Genomic DNA, 26161 nt, shown 5'->3' on the forward strand with positions numbered 1-26161 from the left:
TGAACGTGGAAAGCTTCTACCGCACTCCGTCATCTTCAGCTGAAGTTTGTAATTTTGTTCAGGTGATTTACCGAGTTTCCGGGTGGTAACGAATATTCTGGATTATTTATTCATTCATCAACTTTGGGGCATATTCATGCGACTATTCTTTACCACGATGTCCTCGATAATCTCTCGTCTGTCCACCACTCGTTAGCAAGATGTTCCTTTGTGATGGAAATCAATGTTTGAGGTTATGGAAATCAAAGAAATATGATATTTTGTATCTTTGAAGCTACGAAGCGTGAAAACGGCTATCTATACAGCTGTGGCTAATGTATATGCGCTATGGAGTGTCAGGGCAGTCAGAGAAATAGAGTGAGACAGCGAAGAGCATGTGACAGGGGTCAGGATTGCCATGATTTGGGGGAAGATAGGGATCGTAAATGTCACTGGATTCGACTGGATTTTCACGGTGGCTTTTCTTTTTTTTTCGGCGTAGTGCACCTCGACAATTGGCTCCATTGAGAATTTCATTTTGAGAATTTCTCAGGGAGTTCACGATGAACAAGTAACACTGCTGGGTCACGGACGGTGGGGATTGACTGGAAACTTAATTTCTCCGAGAGGAGGGCTGTCGAAGTGAGTCTAGGATCTCAATCCATTTTTCTCCATTGTACCCTCTCAGCTTTCTTTTCATGAATGAATCCTATTCTTCGGTTTCTTCTTCGTTGGCTTTTTACCTCGGAGGGAGGGCGATTGATTTGTCTCGGAGAGCTTCGAGCTCTTGGTTTTAATTGATATTGATTCGGAGATTCATTGTTGACTTTATTTCAATGGAATGGCGAGTCTATCTTTATAAATAATGAGATGGTGAAATTGGAGATTGAGACTGGCAATTAAATTTTATGGATTTGAATAGTGGAGCATGAACCTCTTAAAATGTACCCATGTTCACTTTACTGTCATTTGTCTACCTCTTGATTGTAATCAATGCGCACTCTCTAGGTTATTAACAATGCAATCTGTATTTCGATGAGTAATAAAGACTACAAATAATAATTTGTCATCAACTTCAATAGCAGCTTCTAATTTTCATCGACAGAACAGTCATTCCCTCTTTCGATCATCATTTTCATTAATTCCGAAAGTCATCAAAAACACAATCAACGCCTTGATAAATAATGAAAACCCGAAATGAAAAATCAAAACTAGTGATTAACCCGGAGAAATCTCAAAGGATCTCTTTCCCCCGGTGAGACGCGCCTCGGGAATTTCAGGAACTCTGAAACTTATAACAGACACGACGAGTAACCTCTGAGCGTTAGTTATCAGCATCAACAGCGTGATAGGTGAGGCAACTCTGAAGGTTGTGAAAACGCATTAAGGATCACAAGGTTCGGTAGGAGAAGAGCAAGGGGAGGTAGTTTGTCGGATGAAAATTGACGCTTGAAGGAGACAACTCTTGATGTGCTAATCGCGATGGGGATTATGGAAACGTCGACAGAGCTTGAGCTTCACCGAGCCAAAATTGCTATCAAGTGCATACAGATTGCATGTTTAAAGGTAACTCATGGAGGCGATTAATGAAAAACTTCGCTGGGAACTTTTCTAAATTAATGATTTACAGTCCGGGAATAGTTAAAAATTGGGAAAGGCCTTATCCTTTTTCTATGGCCAGATAGCTAAATCTTGATACCACAGTGTGATGCATCGCAAGCTCTTGACTGTATTGAGCTTTCCCTGCATGATTGCTTTTTCACTTCTGACGAAACATCAATCTGCATTTATCGATGTATAAAATAGCAGCTGGCATGTCGAGAAGTGCTCGGAGCTTTTTGCTGACGTCAATTATCAGTGGAGCCAAATGAACGAGCCACACCACGTGAATTAGTTACCGCAATTCGAAATGATGCCACTTGATTCCGATGATTGGAGTGACAGGCAAATGGAGTGAAAGGGAATGTTGGAATATTTGATAATGGTGCTATATATCATTTATTCTGGTGTTTCTGGCAAGTGTATGTGTTTCTGGTGGGACAGTTGGGTGTACCTGGTTGCCGTCGTAGGTCCAGGATCCGAACTTCATGTCACAGTGTTGGTCGTCAAAGGGGAACCAAGTGATGTCTATCTTGCATGTGCTCTTGAAGATGCCCGGTGGGACGTACAGGCAACTGCCGTTATGCGTGACCACCACGTTTGTTTGGTACGTCCCGTCAAAACCCTCATCCGCACTAGTGTATTCATCAATCAAGACCATTTGAAAAGAATATTATTAAAACTCTCGTTCGTTCAACGCGCCGTTATGTTTTCTTTTTGATTTTTCAGTTAATCTAGAATGTTGGTTTACTCTATCATCATCTCTCAGATCAGTCTGATCAATAGTTTTCTCTTGGCTAGCATTAATCAAAGTTTTCATCATTTTTCTTAGCTCTGGGTGGGCTCGATAATCGTCTAGGGGCTGGGGAGAAATGAAGGAATACCATAAGCTCGGAGAGTGGGAGAAGTTCGCAAGCCCTGATCAACGTGAAAATTTTCATCACCGTTTAGAAGTTGCATGAGATTGGTGGATAGTTTTAATTTATCGTCGTGGATTTACTTGACATTTTTATTCTCACGTTGAGTGAGCTCGAAACAGGCGAACCGGCGAACCGAAGGATACTGAACACCTTTTTACTAGAGTTTCTTTTTCCACAACTGGATAAAGACTTCTTGGGGGCTATGGTTGAGCACGTAAAATGGTTTTCGCGAATTTATTGCAACACTCGGTAGGAAAGTCAAGGAATGTCGCTCATTTGTAATCTACTATTTCGTATATCAGTCGGTTGGATGTTAGGTCGATTGTTTTCAGCCAGAATCGCTCTCTGTTGCGAGTTAGATCAAGCGCGAATTGATATTTTGGGGTCTGCTTATTTACTTGGGTTTTTCAAAATTTTATTGGTCTGTTATGCTTGCTCCGCTTTTCCATTTGGGGTAAAGGCACCGTCAGGAGTTTCTCTCCAGCTATTGTTGGCTGGAGTGCAGAGTCCATGGCAATGAGAAAGTTTTCGGGGAGAGAGAAAATGAAAACATTATGCATGGTTTATTCTGCCATTCAAACAGCTTTCGGGAATTCTCTAGGGTATGGGGAATTTATCGAATTCTTTTATTTCTGCGCTGTGGGCCCGCAGGACGTTTTATCGAGCCACTGTCTGCATGGAACTACTTGGAAATTCCTGTTCAACATGTTTCATTCGCATTTCCGTGGGAAAATTATGCGTCAGGAGTTTTTACCGATTTTGATTGAAATCGGTGGGAGATTGAAGGGATTTTTTCAACGGGAGGGGTAATATCCAATAATAAAAAGTGTTTTGATAGGGCTCTTCACTCAATGCTCTTCTGCAATCCCCCTTCTTATCGGGTGAAACTTCCTCCAAGTTTCTATCGCATTACGATTCTAATAATGCTGACACATTTTTGTAATAACACGATCACACCCAAAGCTCCCTTATTTTCTCAGACAGCCGACTTATCGATCCTCGATGGTCTCGTCTCCAAGTTTCTCCCCTTCTTTCTCACCCTCACCCTCGCTCGCGGAAACGCACGGCTAAGTTTGTACAAAATCCTTTAACGGTGCACCTCTGTGCAAAGGACGTAGTTCTTTCGTCCCTGGGGATTTCAACTTGAGAGCCTCGGGAATTTTGTTTATAGCCGTCTTGAACTATTTTTTAATTTGCGTGATAAGTGATCGTTCGGTCGAGGATGCTGCGCTGAACTCTCAATTTTTTGTAATAAAAAAAATTCAGTTTTATGAAAAAAATTGAAGACACAGAATCTTAGGATTTTGCGTCAGGCAAATGAATGTTCACCTATTATTAACTTAGAAAAAATTTGCACAATTTTGACTAATTGAGGACGAAGTCTTATGGACAGCAGGCATGCGCGTTTCAATGGAAATTTATCTTTTACGCAGGTGTGACGGAGCTAAAAAAATATGGAAGTGAATGTGTGATATTTTTCGATTCCGAAAAAACACGTGATTCCATTCCACTGGTAAAAGAATTCATTTCAATGTTTCCCCCGGGAATAATATCCACCACGTGTGATGTTTCCCACCTCGTTGATTCGCATGCCATCTGCAGATCAATCCAAATTGTTAACTCCAATTTTCTAGTGGTAAATGTACAGCAGAGGGCTGTCAAAATCTTGATGAAATTCGATTCTCTTTTTTTTATGGTCCAGCAAAAATGAAAAGCGAAATATACATAATGGACATAAAAATTCAGTAATTGAATAAAATCCAATGAAAATTCCGAAATCGTTTCGCTGGATTTTTCAAACCTCAATTACACATCATTTATGTCCCCGCCAAGTTGATTTTCACTGAAATAATCGTAGTTTCTAAAAATCTCATGAAGAGAGAAATTCATTGGTTCATTTTTTTTTTCAATAAATAACAGTGTAAGGACTGAGTAATATTATCATTCCATTACCATCATTGACTCTATAACCATGGAAATTCGTGTCAACGAGAACGCCATGAGTGATATTAATGAGAGAGTGGCGGGCGGACATTTTGGACGTGGAAAAGTGGTGAGGGTACGCGTGGTAGTCAGCCCCAGTGGTGTGCGGATCAACGAGATGGTCCGTCGACGGCTCGCAAACAATCGATTTCTCCCTTGAGCTCCGACCCGTTGTGTTTACACGCTGTTTATCGCCAACGATTTATGTACTACCGAAAATGAAATGACTCTTTGGAAGTACCGAACACGGGCGAAATTCTCATCTCACTAACCCGGAGAAATAATACAACTGCGTAAAAAGAAATTGGGACCCTGAACATACTGAAGGTTATGAGAAAAAAATGTAGAAAATACGAGATTTTTTGCTGACTTTATGAGCACGTAAAATTTGATTCGTGAATTTTTATCGATATTCTGATAAAAACTGCACTCACTATAGTCTAACTTACAATTTACCTTGGAACTTTGACAAATACATGAATCAATGGAATAAAAATTCGAATATATTTCTAAAATATTATTCCATTCAAATGTATATTTTCATTATTTATTATCTATGTACTTCCTCTCTATACAAAAAGTGATGGATGTACATTTTTTTATGACAAAAGTGCATTCAATTTATTTATCTAGTGGACATTTTTTTGAGAAACTTTATTTTTTTTTCCAACAAATCAACTTTTTGGATCTTCTGTTCGTGTTGTATATAAGCAGTGATATCTTGAGTATATGAAAAGCCCCAAGACCCCTCTCCTTTCAAAACGATACGTGCTTTTTCACCCATAAAATAGACACCTTGAGATAACCCCTCCCCTCCCCCTTTATCCATCGCGACATTGAAAAGAATTCCCATCCCCCTTCCATTGCTCGCATTAAATTGTCACCTCAACGTTTTGCAAATAGTAAAAAAAAAGCCGGTCCTCGCCGATTGTCTCGTCCAAACAAAGGCCCTCCCAACGCAACCATTGTTCCGGTTTGTTTCCTTTGTCTCTCACTTCTTTTTCGGAGAGGTTAAAATGTAAAACTCCCGTAGGTTGAAGAAAAACGTGGGCGAAAGCGCAACAAGTATAAACCCTTTTGTTATTCCAGTAGCGATTGCTTCTATTGTCGAAAGCAGTGACGTTGCGCGGCCACTGTTGTGCATATAACCAAATGCAGGGGGGTGAGGGATCGGGGGTAATAACGAACGACCAGCCGAGGAAAATTCGATTCACCGAGCCTGAAAAACCCCAATTCCTTCCTTCTGGGAAACTATTTATCCTTACAAAACATCCTTTTTTATTCATAGGCGACTGGATTATGAATGGTAATTGTTATTAAATTTTCTCCATTTCTAAATTTATTTATTTTCCAGCCATCCATTCCGTCCATTTTTTTCCCTCATGACCAGTAAAATAAGGAAACCGGGTGAAGGGGTATTGTGAATATAAAGAGCATTGAGTGTGGCAATTGTCTCGATCAATCCCCGGAACAAATGCACATTGAAAAGGAAATCCTGAGGACTTGTTGCTGCATTCCCAGAGCTCTTAAAATTTCATCATGAGCGATTTAATTGACAAATCTGTTTTTAATAGTCTGTGGTTATTTATCGGCGGCGGTACGAGCCAAGTTTGACTTTAATCTCATTATAATATATTATCATTTGATTTTTATTAAATTTTTATTTTATTATCTCAGAGTTATGTAATAGCGGTTAGGGTTTGCGTAGATCCTACTGTGGAATCCGCTCCAGTATTCTTCATGCCATATCGCGAGCACTTCATCAAATTCATTTCATGATTCTCATACTTCTGCTTTGATGAAAAGCATTATTTACGACTGTTCGAGAATCCGACAGGAATTGCAATGGGGGCTCGTCGATATTTCGCATGAGTAATTACAGAATGAATAAAATTTATGAAAATTTGGGGTGGAGCGGACGCCCGGATGGATCTGGAGGTGGCCCGCAGTACGGGGGCGGCCTGATTGTCTCAGTCGATTAATTATTTATGTAAACAAGGATTAGATTTCTGCACTCGTGTCGAATCGCTTCGGATTGCTAGATTTTTTTAATTCGTTGATTTTCATAATTTCACAGTTAGATTCATCCCCGAGGTTCACTCGTATTTACGTATGAATTGGTCGATAAGTTCTGCAACACTCGTGTGGATGTACACCAGTGCCAAACTGCAATTCAGGGAGGAGGAATAATCACCTAGATATTCCAGTGCCATTAGTACTACTAATCCTCTCGGAAGCGGGCGCGATTGCGAATTATCGCTGTCCGGTTTGGTTCGGAGAATACCATTTGAGGACAGATGAAGGCTCATATAGTTTCCCCTCTTGTATCGTACCTCAATACGACGTGTTAGTACATGGAAGGGTGGGTTGTGCTTCTCCCTATCCCCATTACATTTGTGGGTGTAGGGGGTGGATAGAGGGAGGACAGGGGACAGAGAAAATCCTGAAGGTTGTGAGGAAATTGAATATTAATTATTTTTGACCATTTGAAATTAAACGGAATAAATTTTATAGGCGAATAGAAGTAAAATAAAAATAAAAATTATGGCCGTTATAAAACTCCCAATAATTCCGATAAATGTGGGAAAAAAATTATCGGATGCGATTGGGAATTATTGCTGTCCAGTTTGGTTCGTAAAATACCATTTGAGAATAGATGGAAGCTCATATAGTTCCCCTTGTACTGTACCTCAATAGTACATGTTGTACATGGGGAGTAGGTAGTACTTCACCCTAGTCCCATTCCATTTGCAGTTGTTCCTGGGAGGGAGTTGGAGGTGGGTGTGGACGAAAGCCAGGAAAGAAATATTGCCGGGTGTAAATTAGATCCAGCGATGAAATTGCACGGCTCTATGAACCCGGAGTGGCTCATTCCTGGGTACATGGATTGTATTTTCGGGTGAAGAGGGGGAGGGGGATATGAATTTTGAGCATTGCCGTGGATGCACCGGCCTAACAGACGGTAGATCAAATTTACGTGTGGCTAAACACGCTGGATGCAATGATTGCATATATGTTTAAAGCTGTCTGGGTTAATGGGGAGGATGCAGCGGCGAGATCGTTACGTGCGAGGCCATTTAATATTCCACATTTGGGGGGTGAAAATTATTTATTTCAAGGTGCGAGTATTTGATTTCATATCACATTCGCCCGGTTTGTTGGGCACTCGTAGATATTTATTTTTTAGCGATGGAGGAGTCAGGTTTTTATTATTTAATTAGCATGAACTAGTGAACTTTTGAGTTGCTATAAAAAACATTATTTCAGTCCCTTGGAATAGGTTTTTGTTTCCAAAATTTGGGGGCTTTCAATTTGAAACTGAATCAATTTTAATAGTAGCTGTAAAAACTTGGAACGTTTTTCTGGAACCGTCTGAAAGTGATGAAAAATTCCATAACTCCCTGGAGAAGAGTTAATCGACTTTACGACTCTATATCCCCAATATTTTCATCCCTCCACTACATTAAGAAGTTTGAATAGTCGAAAAATTGAAGGGGCATGAAAAATTTATAATGCTTGAATCATCACTTCGGAATTTTCTCCCAAAATTGGTGAATCAGAGAATTGATTTCTGCTGCACGACCACCTCTGCGGTATAATTCAGCTAAGGGACATGTACAGAGGTTACTCAGTGTACTCGGGGTACCTTGAACACTCTCATTCATTCGGCGATCCCACAGGTCGGATAAATCATTGTACGGCCACAGATTCACGTGGAACTTCCTCTCGACGAATTCTAATTAATTGGAGACGATCTCTCGCGGAGTCGAGCTGTACGGGGGGTGTGAGTGTCTCAAAGAACAGAGACAGAGAATTGGTGGATGGGAAAAGGTGGTACAGCATAAGTGGGTGAGCCAGTCGAGCGTGTACCGAAAGGAGGTGGTCTATATTCTCTCTTGTTGGTGTGCTATTGAGTTGGCCTTTTGCTCGTGCCAAGTTGGCCAGCTTGTTGGACAACACAAGTGCAGGCTGGAGGTAGGGTGAAACGTAACGAATCTACTATCCTACTCGTGGACAATTGCACTTGAAATGCAAACTACGGTGTGTGCAAAAGGTAATTTTCGTAATTGTTGTGGAGCAGGATGGGGGCTCGTTGTGGTGTAATTTGGGGATTTGATGGATGATAAATGTGGGAAGCAACAGGGAGAGGCCAACTAGAGTTGGGCTACGGTGATAAAAACGAGGATTTTCTAGAAACTAAAAAATCATGTCACTAATTTTCCTAATTGTCCAAGATTTGAGGTTTCAAAGAGATTCAGCAGTGACTGTATCTCACTCTGATGAGTTATTTGGGAAACTACAGAGGCTTGGTAGAAGAATAGACCAACTTGCATGTATTTAATCTGTTCGATAAATTATGATAATAATAGATTCCACCCCTACAATTTTTTTTTAATTAGGAAAGAGGCCATTCAGTTTTCTACTGCACAAATTTTGAAAAATCTCTGGGCTTTTTGCAGACGATATTTTTTTTTAAATGATGCATACGTCTGAATAAAACTTGATGGTAAATAAATTCTCCCATCAGCTCAGTTATTTTGAATTGAGAGACGAATCTGAGCCGATGAAGCCGCAGGTAGAACAGTTAAAAGTTGCTTCGTCAAGTCAAAGGTTCAAAGGCCAGCTGGAAGCCTCATTTAATTGGACTCGAGTGGTGACATTAGACAGTGAAACCCCATGACCTCCTCCTCTGTTAGGATTTGTATCGACACAACCTCCGAGTGCGTTACGGGGTTCCCTACGTGGAATGGCTACTTTAAACCAGTCGGGACTACAATTCCCATGATGTCTATCTTGGGTTTGATTAAATTAACTGTCAACTCCCCCAACATCGGACATTCACAATCGGCTGCTTGCCTCGGGATTACTAATGATAGAGATTTTATTGGCATTCTCTAATTGCTACGTGATTGCTAACTATGCACGGCTTCACTGCCAGTTCACACTAGTGGTTTTCAGGCAGACGTATAAGTACAGGGGGAAAAAAGTAGGAAAAAGTTACCGTACTCGCACGGTAAAGTGGGTTCAGATGGTCTTTCCGGGGGAGATGTACCAGAAAAAGCCAGTCATTTTTGTGGGAAATGCACAGAGAGAAAAGTTTTGCAAAAATTATCCAAAAAGTTTGGTAATTCTGGAACCAAGTGTCTTTTTGCACGATATTTTTACATGATATCATTGCTGATCCATTCCCATTTTTAAATTATTAAAAGAAATTGGTTGTGAAGAAGATTACCATCAGGGATCAATTTTTTATGGAGCAGTTTTGGAATATTTACTCTATAAGACGGAGATTTATCTGCTGCTAGATAATTGAACCCACTTTGCCATACGACATGATGAATTTTGCCGGAATATTCCCACAAAAATATTCTGAATTTTTTTCTCCCTGTGAGCCATGATTGTCGAAGAGTTTTGACTTGAATGGAAACATTTCAACATTCAGTATTATTCCTCCTCGTTCCCTTCAAAGTTTGGCCCAGAAAGTACATCCGATAAAATGCAGATTCTCAACGAATTCCGTTGAAACTCGCGCCATTCACTAAAGTATCGCGACGGGTCCGAGGACCGTCGTTGAGAAGCGATTCGCGAGTCACGAGTACAGATGCATAATTATGATATCAACGAGGTAAGATCGAAGGAAGAGAGGTCCCTCTCTCCCTGCAATCCTGGCCCAAGTCGACGTGATATTATAGTATTTTTTAATAAAATTTTAATCTAGGTTATTAATCAGTCAAGAGATTCCCTAGAAAAAAACATCGAACTGACAATGGGCCATTTTATCCTTCGTCCACTGGCTTTTTACTTTCAATCTCGTCGATTAAATATCACTGATCGACGTGGGGGTGTTTCTTACCACCAGTCGCTTAGCTCGAAAAATTCGTGATTGCCAGTGGCTGGAGTAATTGGGTCATTGTTACTTCGAAGAAAACTTTTGCGTTACTTTATACAATACGCTCTAGATTCAAGTCACGAGCTTCGAAGGGGAGGACAAGAGTCTCCTGTCACGTCTCACTATTTTCAGCCGCATGAACGTCTACTGGATCTGCGGTGAGTCCACTGGTTTTCGCTTCAGTGAGTCATTCCCTATCTTAAAAGCTACTCCCAACTTCTCACTGAGTTTTCGTCATTCCCGGTGGCGTTGGAGCGGGAAAATTTTTTCAATCCAATGGATGAGACAACGCGACAGGAGGCTCTCGTCGGAAATTTATCAATTTCATAAGTCTACGGAAGAATCATTGTCATCACTAGAATTACGTTTGGGCAATTATTTACAGGAGTAGTAAGCAAATTATTAATGAAATAATACCATTACGAAATATTGTAATTGAGAGAATTAGTTACTTTTTTGTATCAGTTGTCTATGAGAGGATTTAACACATGCACATCTGAGTTACTCGATTATTACTTTTAGGATAAGATGCGAAGCAACACTGGAAAATTGTTTACGTACCGTTTAAACTTCATTACTATATTGCAATCGAATCAAGTACTTTTCAAATAAAAATTTCAACTACGACTTTTCGTGGCTAGTGTAGGAGAGGAGCAGATTATTCATATAGAGTACAAGATTACTAGTTAATTTAATATTGTCAGTTTCATTCTCTCTCGGCGCCTGAAACTAGCGTGGAGATGGAGTTACTTTGCTGGCTTCTGAAACATTCTGAATCTTTGGTAAACTATTTGGGTTTTATTGATTTATCAGAATATCCCAAAGTGCTTCAAATTCTAGGGGGAAATTTTATTCACAAGCATTGACCGCTTCCACTCGTGCACACGACTGTGATTTATTTGAATTAATGGCGACTCTATTTACTCTCGGGGAATCTTGGGACAATTTGGAAGACAATGTCTTTTTTCTAAAACTCATCTAGATTTCATTTTGAAAACAATAGTTCTAAAAAAATTCTCTCCTCAAAAAAAATTTCTCTTCCTCTTAGAAAATTGAAGTCCATATTTAAACCAATTTTCTTCGATCATCAGCGAACTTTGCAAACATTTTTTAACCCACGTATTAATTTGGCAAATGGTTTAGGGTCTTTTAACAATTTTCCCAAACACCAGAGGATCATGAAATCCTCTCCGAAAATACTACTCGTCCAGATTCAATGAAAATACGAGGGGAATTTACTAACTGGATCCACGTGAACGAAACTTCGTGGATTACGGAACAGTAAATTCCGTGTAATCTGTTACAATGAAAACGTTAAACCCTTTTCGCGTCGTTGTTTCACACCGCGTTAATTTTTAGAATTGAATTCCAGTGTGAGTAAACTCGATTTGCCATTAGACAAAGAAAAATATTGAAAAAAAAAACTGAATTTCTAGTAATATGGTTAACAGAAGTTGTCAGCTAGGAGATCCAGGATTGACAAGACCGACTGATTTGACCGAATTAGTAATTGAAGAGCGAGTTACCTGTTGTACATGAGGACGTCGGGCTTCCACAACTTATTCGGCGTTATCCGGAGGTCCTTCACCCCGCCATAGTCACTCTCGTTCCACTGGAGGTTGTAGTCCGTCCACTCCTGTAATTAAAAAGACAGAGAAAAAAGGGATGAGAATCGTGAACCTTTCATTCTGTAGGAAATTACATTCTGAATTCACGGGAAGGAAGAATAAATGGAAACAAACGGTGAGCAAATCTCCCGTTCCCTTTTTTATTTACTCCTCAACGAGTATTCTGATGAACGAGTGAGAGCAAAAAAACCATTAAATTGTTTGCGGGGGACACTCTAACGACTCTTCCGTATGATAAATTCTGCTGTGTCGGCACTGCAGTATCTGTCGTTGCAGCGGTGAAAATCACTAATACAGAAACATTTTGTAGGGAAATTCTAGGAAAATTTTCCACAATACAACTCCTATTGTTTCCAATAATTGAAGGAATTCATTCCACTGTCTTCTACGAAATTCACACACTTGAAAATTTTCCAGTGTTGATATCCAATTCCGATTTTTTATTTCGATTCAAACACCAAAGTCTAACAGTTCTGCTGTCAGGTGATGAATTTTTTTCGATATTTCTCTCCGTATGCATTATCAGGAGACCTTTCCCCCTTTCTCCCCTCATCATCGCCGATCGATGCACCTCTCTCAGCTGGCAATGCCATCGGTGTTAATTTCATTTTCAAGCGCCATTACCATACACCTCCGATGCGAAGAATCTAACTAATGCCATCACCATCTAGGTACTAATAGTACCTGGAAATTGTAATGCCCCGACGTGAAGTACGCGTGCATGAACACATTGTGTTCCCTCATTCCACTTTGCTCCCTCCCCCCCCCCCCCCGCCCATCAACCCCACCTCCCACGAGAGTGTTAACCCTCTGTATCCCTCTGGGGGAGGCCACAACTCTATGAGGCATGAGTTGGCACTGGGAGTTGATAGGAATCAAATTTTCCCCTGGACCGGCACCACAAACTCCGTCAAATACACGGGGAAAGAGAACAGGGAAAAGAACGGTGGAAAATTGGGGGTGTGGTAAATCTGCAACTGGTTGGTATCAATATTCGGAAATTGGGTTATTCGAATTATCGTGGAAATTGAAGGAATCATTTGTTATTGGCTATTTCATCAGTTGTTTTACACTAGTGGTTTATCCTTTTTTGAAATTTATCTGGAAATTCGAGAACGTTATTTAGTACAACGGAATCGTTTGTCGATTGAGATTTAAATTGTTTTAATTTTCGGGGATAGTGATTAGCATTTTTTCCAGTTAGCCCGTATAATGGGCTGTTTATTCTGTCATTAATGGTCCATTTGCTATGTTACATGTTGAGTTATAATCTGATTCGATTGAAATTTGCAAATGGTAGTTTTTCAAGGATCCGCGAATAAATTTCATATATTTCTTTCGCGAGTGTAGTAAAGCTCTCATTCAGGAGAATAAATACCCCCCCCCCCCCAAAAAATGATGATTTGGCGATATGCTAAATTTGCAACTGGTTGCTATCAACATTAGCAAATTGCATTATGAAAATGATCATAACAGTACAAGCGACCATCCGTGATGGGTTTTTAAATTAAACGTTTTGTATGTGTGGTTTATGTCCACGAGAATGAAGGTGGGCGTGCTTATGGCCCTGATCAGATTATTGTATGGATCGAATGTTCAATTTACGTGCATGTATATTCGCAATATTAATCACTGTGATACGGATGAAACCCTTTTCATTTGAAATGTGAAATATGGGGATATAAAAATCCGCAGGTTTTAGACGCGCAGCGGTGATTACCGTTTGTGGAGAAATTTACGGATGTAATTAGTTGAATCTCAATTACAATATTTCGTCGCTCAATATTTCGATAATTGCTTCGAGCTTTTCACCTGACCCTGAGAAAGCTTGATACTGTGCACTGATACTACTCCACCGGGTCTACCACCTCTCCTGGCAACTGTACGTGCATCACGTTAGTGCACTCTCACACCCGATGGAGTTTATTACGTCGATAAATGTCGTCGCACAGCTATCAAGAGTTGTGGTAATCCGCGGTCACTGTTTACTAGCACGTGACTCTACTAACTGTCACCTAAGTTGTTCCATTATATGATAAACTCGTAAAACGTACGCAGAGAACAACAAAGTATTGATTTTCAGGGATATGTTCATTGATTTTGAGGATTTATCGACAGCTGGGCATTTTGTTGAAGATTAGACGGAGAAACAAATGGTGCTAATTTTCCGGATAATTTCAGGCAACAATTACAAGGATAGAAATAATGCCGGAGCGAATAAAAGTCATTTTGACGGATTATTTTTCCATGCACCGGCACTTCCATTGGTAAATTCAACCTAAAACTCATTAATCGCCCAACAATCCCCGGAGTCTGGAGAATTTGTTTTTAGTGCCCACTAGTTACTTCATTAGTGCCCACTTGGTTTATGAACGCGTCATAATTTTAGAGATCTCGTCCCCCCAAGCGGGCAACTTTTTACTGGCTAAACCACGTTGGTAACTCGCCCGTACACTTAAGCCCCATCGGGTGTACTTGTCTCACCCGGGGAAAATCGCTGCTGAGCTCGTTGGACAAAATGCACGAAAAAAATATTCACGAAAAAAAAAAAATAGAAAATCCCGGCCCCTTTGCTGGAATATTTTACGACTTATACTGATGGTTAAACGATGATAAATTTTCTCGCGAGATGTTCGCATTTATTTGCATAGAGAAATCCACGGAGAGAAAATTTTCAAGAAAAAATCCACGAAAAGAGATGAAATTTTTTTTATGGCTCGTAATAATTTATTCTGAAAACAAAACGATGATTCTGATGTTCGTGGAACGATACAATAGAAATATCGGATTGTCCTCTCATATTATTCCAGCATATTCCGTAGCGCTTTGGTCGGACATCCTGCGGTCATCTGAAACTCTCTCCACCGGTCCCATTCCCGTGATAATAATTGCGCGAGGTTGGCAGACACGATGGATCAATCCGGACAGGAGGATGAGACAAAAGGACGGGGAGCGAGAGGAAGGCGATACGCTCGTTCGATACTCTCTGGGATGAAGGGGGAGAGTGTGAAACAACACGAGAGGGATGAGGGAAAGTGTGCAACCGGTTGTCGCTAGATGAAGTAAAATAGAGCGGAAGGGTCAGTTCCGTCACACTAAAGGGAACCTCCTCATGATGTCAACGAATATCATTTTTGTATTTTTTTAATATAACATTTAAACTCCCCAAATCCAGTAGCTTTATCCACCGATAGATCTTTAGCTTCCGATAACTGCTGGAAATTCCCGAAAATTTCGAAGCGTGCACCCTCTCAAGTGATATCACGTGCAGTTGGGATTGATCTTAGGTCACCGCGAATGTCGACATTCATGTGACAGCAGCAGGGTGCATTAATGCCAGCCAAGCTTCGGGGTAAGGTCGAAAGTGTGGTGACGACCTTTCTACTACCCTCGTGTGACCGCAGCCGTGAAGACTCAGTGGTTTTCGGAAATGCATTAGCGCGAATATCTGTTCCCAAGCACTTCACCTTTATCCTCAGATAATGTTACAATGTAGCACCTCGTTACACCAGTGGACAGTGGCCAGGCACACGTGCTGTTCTGATTGTCTTTGCCCGCTCCACTGTGAAACTTGGCGAGGGATTTCTGACCAGTCTCCCCTTGAAATTCCCTTCATACCTCCCCGAAGGTTCCCATGAAACATTTCATAAGGGAATCATCAAAATGCAGAGCTTCATCCAATTCATCCCATAAACGTCGCAATTTAACTAGAAAACTTGAAATGAATTTCTCCTGGGTGAAGTCCGAGGGATTTGCCATGAAACACTCGGTTAGTTGCATTAAAGGTGAAACCCTTTGCTCCCCAGCAAAGCGGAGAAGTGAAGACGATTGACCAGTTTTTTCAGGGAATTATCCATGTGTGTATATATAGTACGCCTTCGGAGGAAAGAAACTGGAGTTTTTAAGGGTGAAAAAAATCCTAAAAAAAATCCGCTCATGGGAAATTAGCGAGGGATAACATTTCCAAATGGAAAAAAACGTCTGCCCTTCAAACGTTCTCATTAACCATTTTTCCAGCGAGACGACAAAAATTTGTACCTCCATTCAATATCCATGAGCCATGGCAATCCATCCAAAAACCGTCAAACGAACATTTGGTGTATGAGCTTTACCTTCAATTAATCACAAGTGGATCATTAGTCTGAGACCTCAACAGGACATTTCAACTCGTGTCCATGGGACTTGCCTGACTAAAGAGGTGAACGGGGTCAAAGTAAAAGCCATGGAAACCTTCCACAAGGTCCTGGGGGTTTGGGGAGAACCACGATTATGCCAGATGGCAGCGTCAGTACTGCTACGTATGGCTTTCGTGGCTTGCCAGGTATGTCCTACCGGTTTCTACGTAAGTCAAATATTCCAGCTCTCCTCCCTCACCTAGACACGCCTCTCCTCATGTACGCGGGTATATTGGATATGTGGCGGTGTTCCCTCTCGAGCGGTGAAATTATTGGCAGCCGCGGGGATAATTAGATTTATCGGGTTATGCGGTGACGGAGAATTGGCCGGCTTCAGTATAATTCGAGCGGTTTGGCTCGCGACGGATCACATCGGGTGTCGCGAATCGCTTAACTTCCCAGTGGTATCGCGTGTCATGTGCGAATAGGGTGCAGTTGAGTTTAGTTGGCTATTAGGGGCCTCACTATGCAATCATCCCTGGGATAATATGCCCTCAAGTGGGTTGGAATGCGGAGAGATATCACCTTGCTTAGACTCGGAGCTGTATTTGAATATTAAAAACTAAACTAAATTGATTTTTTAAAATGACGAATAACGAAGCGAAGAGTAATTTAATTATTTTTATTGAACATTTTTTTTTGTTCTGTCGTTTTTTGTCAATGAGATTCATCAGTCGTTTTTTTTTTTTCAATGAATAAAAGCTGAGTAATCGTGATGAGGGAGAATGCAACATTAAACTGGGAACTTTTTTATTTACTACCTCTGTTCGGCCGTTGTTTCGAGTACATCTGGAGGTAAAAGCTGAGTGAAACTCATTTATGATATTTGAAACTTTTCTTCATCGATAGCTGCGACGCGAGTGGATTTTAAATTGAACTGGATAAAATGGGGAGATGGATTTCGATATCGGAATTGAAACAAGATTTCATTTCATAACAGTCAAGGAGTCGTACATCACGAGAATATCGTGGTTGGAGATTATTTCGGGTGAGGGAGGGGGAGAGATTTAGGAGGCAGTTCATTGTATAATTGATGCATGTCCAATGGGATTCAAGGAAAATTGAATTCAGAAAGTATACCCTAATGGCAGTCCTTTCAGTGAAACATGAACTATCGACTTCGTCTAATCAATTACTACAGGAGTGCCATTATCTTCACCTACGCTGAGCCGAACAGTTTTCTAATGAATTCCCATAAACGCAGCGGTAATGATCGCTGATCAGATGAACCGAATCAGTAACTTAGTCAGCAGTGCTCGCCAATTCACTAGCGTCTCTTTTTCCTTTCTCAGTAATATTGAATTTGGTCAGAATGGAATCACTGCTAATGCATTTGAAAAGTACTTTTAACTCTTGAAAGCAGTTCAGCCGACGGTGGAGAGAATGAGGTAGTGAAAGTTGGGAAACTGAACAAGTAGGGCGTAATGAGCAGCCAAAGGGAAAGTAAAGTATTGTCTCCAACGCTGGCAAGTCATGTGTATGTGCAGAAAAAATCATAAAACTTCAAAAATTCAAGTACTTTTGCAGCGAAAATTTGCTGATAAATAATTCCCAAAATATTCAAGAATTTTCAAAATTTATTCTATCTGGAATTTTTTTTTAATCATCATGGAGACAAAGAGTTTTCTTTAAATGGGCAAATAAAATATACATAAATAAATAGTTAGTTGAAAAATTATCTCTACTAGTTTACTCACGAGACTGAGCCACCAGTGAAGCAGAAAATTCATTATTGACAGGAGCTAGAATAGAAATTGCTGGCTAACTATCTCACCAGGTATTTCATTGCTCTTAAACATCCATCGACACAAAGAAATATTCTCCACAAGTTGTCTATACAAATTGCAGTGCATGTCAACCGAATTATTCGACCCGGTGTACACGAGGTGATAAATAATTGCGATAATTCAAGATTCCTCGTGTGAAATTCTGGGGCAACTCAGAACTACAGTTTCAGGAATCTTCCACCCTGAATTACGAATACTTGCTCTCCCATATATGATGAATTCACTCACCTCATTATTAAAGATCGTTGCACGAGTAATTCGCGAGTCTCTTTCACGTTTCACTCGGTTAAGCTATCGCGATTTCATCTCGATGTTGGAGTACGGCTTTACGGTAGCACTTGGTGAAGTGGTGCTGGGTGAGGCAGAATTATAAACTATCGAGTGGTGAGTAAATATTTTTTTTGGAAGGAAGCAGATGGCGGATGTGGAGCAGCGGTGCAGGGAATTCATGACTGACCCTTTTAAAAAGTGACCTACCATATTTGACCCCCTGGAAATGTCTAGAATCCCAGAACTAGTCAAATAAAGCTGTGAAGAGGACGATCAAAAAGCACTTCAGCACCTTGTAAAAAGTCCAAAGTACAACCACTCCAAAATCACTTAATGATCAAGTTGAAGAGTAGTAACAGGACTGAGAACTTAATAGTACAGCTATCAATGAAATAATCTTTCCAAGTGCTATTTGATGTTGGACGTTGGTGTTGAAAAAATACGATACGACTCAAGTGCTAAAAACTTGTGTTCATCAGAAAGCACTGTTCATGCTGCTCCTGAAGTTTGGTGAAAAGTAAATACGGGTTGGAATGTTGGTACTAGAAGTAGATTTACAAACTTTCAAATCAGATGTAAATATTTTCCATCAAGAAGAGCAGCCACGCGAGACAAGCACAACAATTCATCAACCAATTATCGCGAGTCCCCTCCTACACTGCGACCTGTGATATTTGAATTTCTAAGAACATCAATAAATCAGACTCACCCAAGTGAACCTACGAAGTGGACGATTAAAAAGCACTCGGTCCAGAAAAGTTCAACGATTATAAGGTTAACTTCATCATCAAGTTGAAAACTCCCAGCACACCCGAGGAGTTGATAGTGCCGATTTCAATGGAATCATTCGCCAAGACTTGAGTATCTGAGCAGAATGGGAATGACGTTGAAAAATTGCCATTTATCAGAGGGCAGTGAAACGAACGAGTAAAGGAGATGAAAGAGCACTCACGTGTTGTGAGTCAAGGGGGTTAAACCATTACATGTAACAAACGAGAAGTGAGTCGAGCCAGTGGAGAGGGATAATAGATAGCTGATGAAAGGGGATGACTAAAAGACGAACAAGATGAGAGTAGACACGTTTGTAACAGTGGCCCATTGAAGTGGTACAAGGTATTGTGACATTAGAAAGACAAGGAGGTGAAAGTAAAAAAAAGTGTTGAGACCAGGTGCAATACACAAGTGTTATCATGGCGAAGGCGGATGCACTTCGCTGAGATTAGATTCTAGCTTACTTTGGTTCAAACTCGTACATTGTACCCCCACGTTCTCAAGCTCTCGTTGTTGTGAGCTTCTCCCACGTGTTGTCGTTGTATCGTTTTGTACATTGTAAGGCATCTATAACTCTGGTGTCTCAAATGACGTTAACATTCTCTAACATAGACTATTCGATTATCCGTGGCCGATGTGCACATGCGTTATAACGTCTTGTAGCACCCCTGGGAATGCCTTCGGAGAGGGGTACTCGATTCTCCTCTGCAACCGTATAAATCACATGTCGAGATACGTGGAAGAAACGAGAAACTTGGGGGGTGGGAGGAATATCGGAGACAGCTGAGGATGAAATTTAAAACCACATTCGATACGTAGTGACTCGACTCAGAGGGTAATGAGCATTGTTACGAGGAGGTATTTTTAGGTTGACGGGAAACGAAGGAGATGAATTTGATTCTTCTGGATCTATCGCGACGACATATAGTGTCTCATTAGGATAATAAAATGGAGGAAGTATTTGGTGGAGAAATCGGACGCATCAAATCCCTTTTTCTTACAAAGTTTGTAGTACAACGAATCAGACCGAAGACCCATGTGTTTATCAATCAGTATACTGGGGACTTTGGCGGGTTTAAATGGTAGAGGAGATATCACAATTAGAATCTAGAGTTTTTCGATTATACAGAGACGGTTTTCCAAGAAATATCAACATTCTATTTCCACATCAGAGGCGCTTTATACCGGCGCGATGTTCCCGATGCGTCGAAATGCGGAGCTTTTCCCGGGATTCACGCGAAACTCACGACTGAAGGTATCACCAACTGAATATCAATAGCATTGGTATCTTTATGGAGTCCCATCGATGCGTTAATCTCGTCGCTGTCAACGGTTTTAACGTAAAACGCAACGAGGATGCGGCGGGAGATACGGAATTTATCTCGTCGTCGCTCCGTCAACCGATGATACATCCACCTTTTTCCCTGCATTTTATCCTCTAGTCGTAGCTGTCCTGGTGGAATCCACCAACTCGCTCGGATCAAAGCATCAGATATCCTTTTATCACGGACAATCTTACTATCTCGCTGTTAGTGCAATCGACTAACCGCTTTAATTGAATACTCTTTTTACACGCGTGTGACGAATGATGGAGATATTTTTTTATTATCTCTGTAACAAGTAGTGTAACTCAATATTGTCCGGTACGCGATAGAATTCGATGCGGAGGACATTAGTTGTTGAGCGTGGAAACAGAATTTCGTTTTGCATTTTTCCCATAACATTCTCGCTCCAGATGAATGGCTATCGATTGGACCGCCGACATGTCACATGATCGACGTATGTATCGAATTGTATTGACGAGTTTCATTTGCACAGTGACAGCTGAAATATGAACGGTTAAATTTTTTTGGGGAATTTGTCCTCCGAGGGCGGAGGTCTTTCTTGGAAAGTCATGTAGTTTATTTACGAGACATTTAATTCCATTGTTGCTTCTGACCAACGCAAAATTTTGCACTGAATTGCCGGAAATAATCAGAATTCTGCTTGAAAACCCGGTAAAATACGAAATTCAATTAAAGTCGGGGGGTGAAAATTACCCCTCAACTGTCCATGAAATTAAATTTTTTTTTTTCACAACAATGTGGAGGTTAACAGCGAAGAGAAACCGAAAAATATACCGATCGTTGGCACACGCAGTCCCGAGAGTCGTTGAGAACCTGTTGCTGTTGATACTTGGCACCGAGTGAAATAGACAAGGGTCCACCAGTGGGTGGGAATAGAGCCCGAGCCAAAGCCATTCTGGACTCACCTACGTATCCAGTGAGCGACTAGATCCCCGAGAATGAACCCGATACCCATCGGCCCCATTTCTCCGAGCGCTGATTACGCTTCAACCAGTGCCCCAACACCAACAAAAACCCCCCTACACACCAAGTGTAACCAATGAGACAACATCAGGAGGTACACCAGGATCGATACTTTATCGCAACAGTTCCAGATTGAATTTCACTCGGGCCACAAGCCGCTTGTGTTCTCCGAGGGAGAAACAAGTCAGCTTGCGACAAAGACAAAATGGTTGACAAGCCCCACTCCCTCAAGTTCTCCCTCTTTGTTCAGCACTTTTATTTACTTTAGGGTCTAAAAGTGTGGAAGTAATGGCACGTTTATAGGCAACCATGGAGATAAATCGTGAGAAAACTAAATCGATTCTGGAATTTCATTTAACTCGTACTTCCACATGATGGGCCCCAACGATTTTTCATTTAATATTGTCATACTGCCATATTGCATTTATGACGATGAGTTCAGGTGAATGTTGGTGTAAAATATCCTGGAAATTCCAATTTTCCATGACTACTTTTTCCATAAAACCAATTGAGCCCTAAAACAAACAACTGAATAGTTTATTTAATTTTCACGATAAAGCACACTTGTCATCGATCACAAATCTACGACCATCGCTGCTTGATTTGTCATGAGAGATGGTCTGAGGTGACTTTTACCGGCGGAAATAAAAGTAACTTTGGAATATCTGAATAACTATCAGCTCTTATCTCTCACCCTCGACTCGGAGGAATCGTCCGGAGTAGGTGGATCACCCAGTTCTATTCGTAAGTCGACTTCAGGTGCACATAACTGCTCTATGATAACTCTGAAGAGCTCAGCGGAAACAGTAGAGCCTTTGTGTCCACCTTTTCTGGTGATATGGTACCCACACATTCCAACCCTATATTCACCGTAATTTGCCTCGCCAAAACTTAGCGGTGAGGCGGAACCGCCCATCTACCCACCCAATTCACGTATTTTGAATTATTTTCAGCAGTTTCACGATTTTCACGTTTGCACTATTAAGCCCGAAAGATACTTAAACGGTCGCAACACAAATATTAACATGAGTTTCGCGCTTGGAGTGCTCGGGTTATCGGTGGACGTGCGTAAAACCCAGGCTTTTTCATTAGACAGAAAATAATCAGGAGAACAATAAATAATAGGGTCGGGGAAACTCTGTATTTATTCCGTTATTGTGCTGAGTGCTAGTGGAAAACAATGATATCTCTCTCGAGTAAACTCAGTTATTCTTTCTCCCCCTCGGTCATGGGGCCGCTATTATAGCTCTGATTACGGCTGTTTTGATCTGCCCTTAATTACCGAGAGACGCTCTCTCGCTTAATCGCTCAACGTAATGGGAAGATCGTATTTGAGATTTATGGGGGAGGCCCTTCACGGTGAGAGGGGGATTCTTCGAGTAATTAATAGTGCTAATGTTGATTCGGAGTTTATAAAATCCGATTTTAATGGAGGGAGCAGAGCGCATGGGATTTTTTTAATTTATAAGCCAGGTTTGTGATTTTACCTATTTCACGAACGCATTCAATTATTTTTCATATCCATTTATTTATTCAACTCCCTATGAAGTTGCAAAGGCGATTGGAGCTCATTAAATTCACCAAAGAGAGAACAGAAAAAAAATGATGAGTGAGAAAAAATAATGAATGAGACCAACGGGGGCGTGATCCCGTGGGAAAACAGAAAAATAATCCCCCAAATGTTTTCCGGAGTTTTTCCTGATGAATGAAACTTTTGAGGAATAATTTAAGCCGCTCGCTTAATTCATACCCGCACGTCAATGATATTACTTGGAAATGTTTGGTTTCCCTTGAAGTCAAATTCTCTGAAGAGCCGCGCAAACGACCCACGCCATTCGGTCCACCTGCACCCACACAAATGGATGGAAAAAAAAAAAATCACCGCTGTGAACATCTGGCGCTCCTCCAGCCGTGCACACTGCGATTTCTACTCATCTTGCCGCCTTCATTTACACGGCTTTTCCCAGCCACGGATGACAATAATTCGAAATCATTTCCCGGAAGTTGAACACTCTGTGAATAAACCACAAATCTCATTGCATTGTTTCTGAACATTGTTTATGGCCGTTCGCACACTGGGGGATTCACCCATTGAGAACAACTTCAACTTTGAAACTGCTGTTTACTGTATGACCAAATAAATTGCCATTGTTTCCCGTACATGAGTGCAGGAAATATATTTAATGTTTCGCTTCGTCACCGTCATCCGCACTGCAAAAGTGAGACATTCATTCTTTTGATGGTGTGACATTTGTCAGCTCCGATTGAGACTTTGCTTTTTCAGACGCGGAGACAAATGTTCAGTAAAAATTAGGGAACACTCAGGTAATCCGCAATGAGAAATTTTACTGAATTTTACTGAATAGTTCTATCTGCGTATAGAAATCGAAGAAAATAAATCTGTCATCAGAAGACTGATTAAATGTCAAGAAACAAGTGACAGGACATCCGCGTTATTTCCCTTTTTGTATTGTCAAAGTCTGCTAATATGTTTCTCGTCATTTTTTCTCCGCGTATTTAACACAATTAATAACAATAAATTAAGAATTCCTCAATTTCTTGGGCGCAATGAAATTCTAAACAATAATACTCTTTGCGTAAAATGACTCGGACCCTCTGAATGGGCAACAATCAACCCCAGAATGTACACAGCAAATAGAGCCAGGAACTGTATCGAATACCAAAGCGATCAAGTTCCCTCGAGTTTCCTTGAGTCACCGATAAATATACCATCTGTGAGCCAGGACTCAGAGCATTGTTAGGAGGAGCCTTAATTGGCTCTGGATAAGCGCTCTGCGAATGATCGGGCCATGCTGTGTCCCTGAGGCATAAACCTACGGACTAAATCATCCGATGTCTCTACCCCTTTCCTCCCTCCCTTGTCCCACTCATTCCCTCTCTATCTCTTCAACAATTCAAGGATACGATAGACTCGTCTTTCTCCTTTGTTCCACACCAGGCGCGGGGATTCTCCCTTCGTCGTCAAAGCCAGTTTAAATACATTGATAGTAACCTCGATACGTCAGTTACCGCCAATCACAAAATCCCCATCAGGGTTGCTTTGTCCTCAACTATCTAAATCCCCTATTCTTCTCGGGGCGTGACGATTTCGCTGGTATCGCGAGGCATTTTGCACTCCTTTCATCATAATTTGCTTTGAGTGCAACCCAAGATTCGAAAGTCTTCTCTCATTTCCTCGGGTACGTATACGTGTAAGTACTTTACGTAGAAGAAAATCTTGTTTATTCAATAGACATTAGTCTTTGATGTGGTGCTTTCCTCTTATTCAGCGATTTTTCAATATAAAATCTCATTAAAAGTTTTGTTTCAGCGAGAGAGGACGCATCCGGTCGAAACTTCTTGGTGGAAAATATTTCAAGATGAAAGAAACACTTATTGAAATGGATTTCAATTTTCTGAAAAGCTGATAGTGTTATCTACAATCATAATTTTCAAAAAATCCGAGTGCTTTTTCTTTAATTCGAGTAAATTTTTTCGCAAATGTCAAGTGTCTCAGAACGTTTTTCGTTTTTAGATGTTAAATACAATTCAAAAACGAGAATTATTATGACACACCCTTTATATGACCGATGTAGAGGAATATTTCTTCGCTCCGTGGATCACGAGACTCGCTAAATACATCACTCCTTTAAAATTATGTTCAACTCGTTTTTCACGCGAATGGGGAATAATAAAGATATTAATTACCCAAAAGGGTACTTACCAGCTTGAGCCACGCATTCGTTGTGAGGATCTGATTCTTCTCATCCTGAAAGCAAAGAGGAAAGATTTAATATCATGATTTCGTTCTCCAGGAGATGAAATAATTTCAGTTTTCAGATGTGTCCCGATAAGGACTTTTAAAGCTGCGAGTCAGGGTGGAAAAGCTACATAACCGACTCGTAAACCCGAGACAGAGAGAACACATGGAGGCCTGTGAAGATATACACAACATCCACACCGGCCAAAGGCACAGGGAACCTTATTACAGAGTAAGAAAGATGAGAATGTACTACTGGTGATATAAAAATGCAAAATTTCCATTTCAAAAGAAAACAGATGCTGTGCATTTTGTACTCTCTGTAGTCGTGAACCCCCAGTTTCTCTCCCCGGGATTTTTCTCTAATCTTTTTCTTTCTCTTTCATTCGTCTCTTTCTTTGCTCTACCCACTCAGGCCACCTTTCACCGGCTGGTCTCTTAGCGGCTCCAGGAATTTCAATTTATGGGGGGGAAACTTCAGTGATATCGCACCGAGCTAAGAATTTCACTCTAGTTCTCCCTCGATACGTTATTCGTTTATGTAATCTCCAGCTGTACCTTTTTTTTTCATTCTTTCCTTGGTTTTATTTCTCCTATTTTACCGACCATTGTTCTACTGGTAATTTTGACCTACATTCCGAGGAATACTCGTGATGTTGACCTGTGACAAATATTTTTCTTCTTACTCTGGGGATACGTCAAAATTGGATCAGACGATGAATGGAAACGGCCAGGGTGGAAGTGCTCATTGTTCTTGTCTGTATTGTCAAAAAATGTACGGCCAATGTTGATTCAAATTGTTCTGTACAAAGAGGCTCTAGTCGATTGACATAAAAATCACAGGGGGTAAAATCGTTTGTCCAACGATGCGCGAAATTTCCGAGCGCTAATTGAGAGAGAAACTCATCGATTGGGGGCTTTATAAATTTGGGGAAAAAAATAATAATTACTAATTCACCCCCTAGTTACCGATACAACCCTCACACTCAACAAGAGTATTGAAATAAAAAAGTGGCGGGAGATATTATATTTGAGAAATAACGAGAAGCAATAACTCTGAAACAAGTTCAAAGGACGATGGCTAATTACT

General features: G+C 40.8%; 1 protein-coding gene across 3 annotated transcripts in view; it reads right to left on the reverse strand.

The window, feature by feature from the left end:
* LOC135164913 (neuronal acetylcholine receptor subunit alpha-7) overlaps positions 1–26161 on the reverse strand; it is a 135263-nt gene that overhangs the window by 54586 nt on the left and 54516 nt on the right. For all 3 annotated transcript variants that reach the window (XM_064125699.1, XM_064125700.1, XM_064125701.1), the window contains 3 exons: positions 25036–25080; positions 11898–12007; positions 2033–2213 (listed from right to left, as the gene is read on the reverse strand). In XM_064125699.1, coding sequence (XP_063981769.1) covers positions 2033–2213; positions 11898–12007; positions 25036–25080 — 336 coding nt within the window. The remainder of the gene's footprint in view (positions 1–2032; positions 2214–11897; positions 12008–25035; positions 25081–26161) is intronic.

The sequence above is a fragment of the Diachasmimorpha longicaudata genome, chromosome 7 (genome assembly GCF_034640455.1).
Source record: "Diachasmimorpha longicaudata isolate KC_UGA_2023 chromosome 7, iyDiaLong2, whole genome shotgun sequence".
In the NCBI taxonomy this organism is placed as follows: domain Eukaryota; kingdom Metazoa; phylum Arthropoda; class Insecta; order Hymenoptera; family Braconidae; genus Diachasmimorpha; species Diachasmimorpha longicaudata.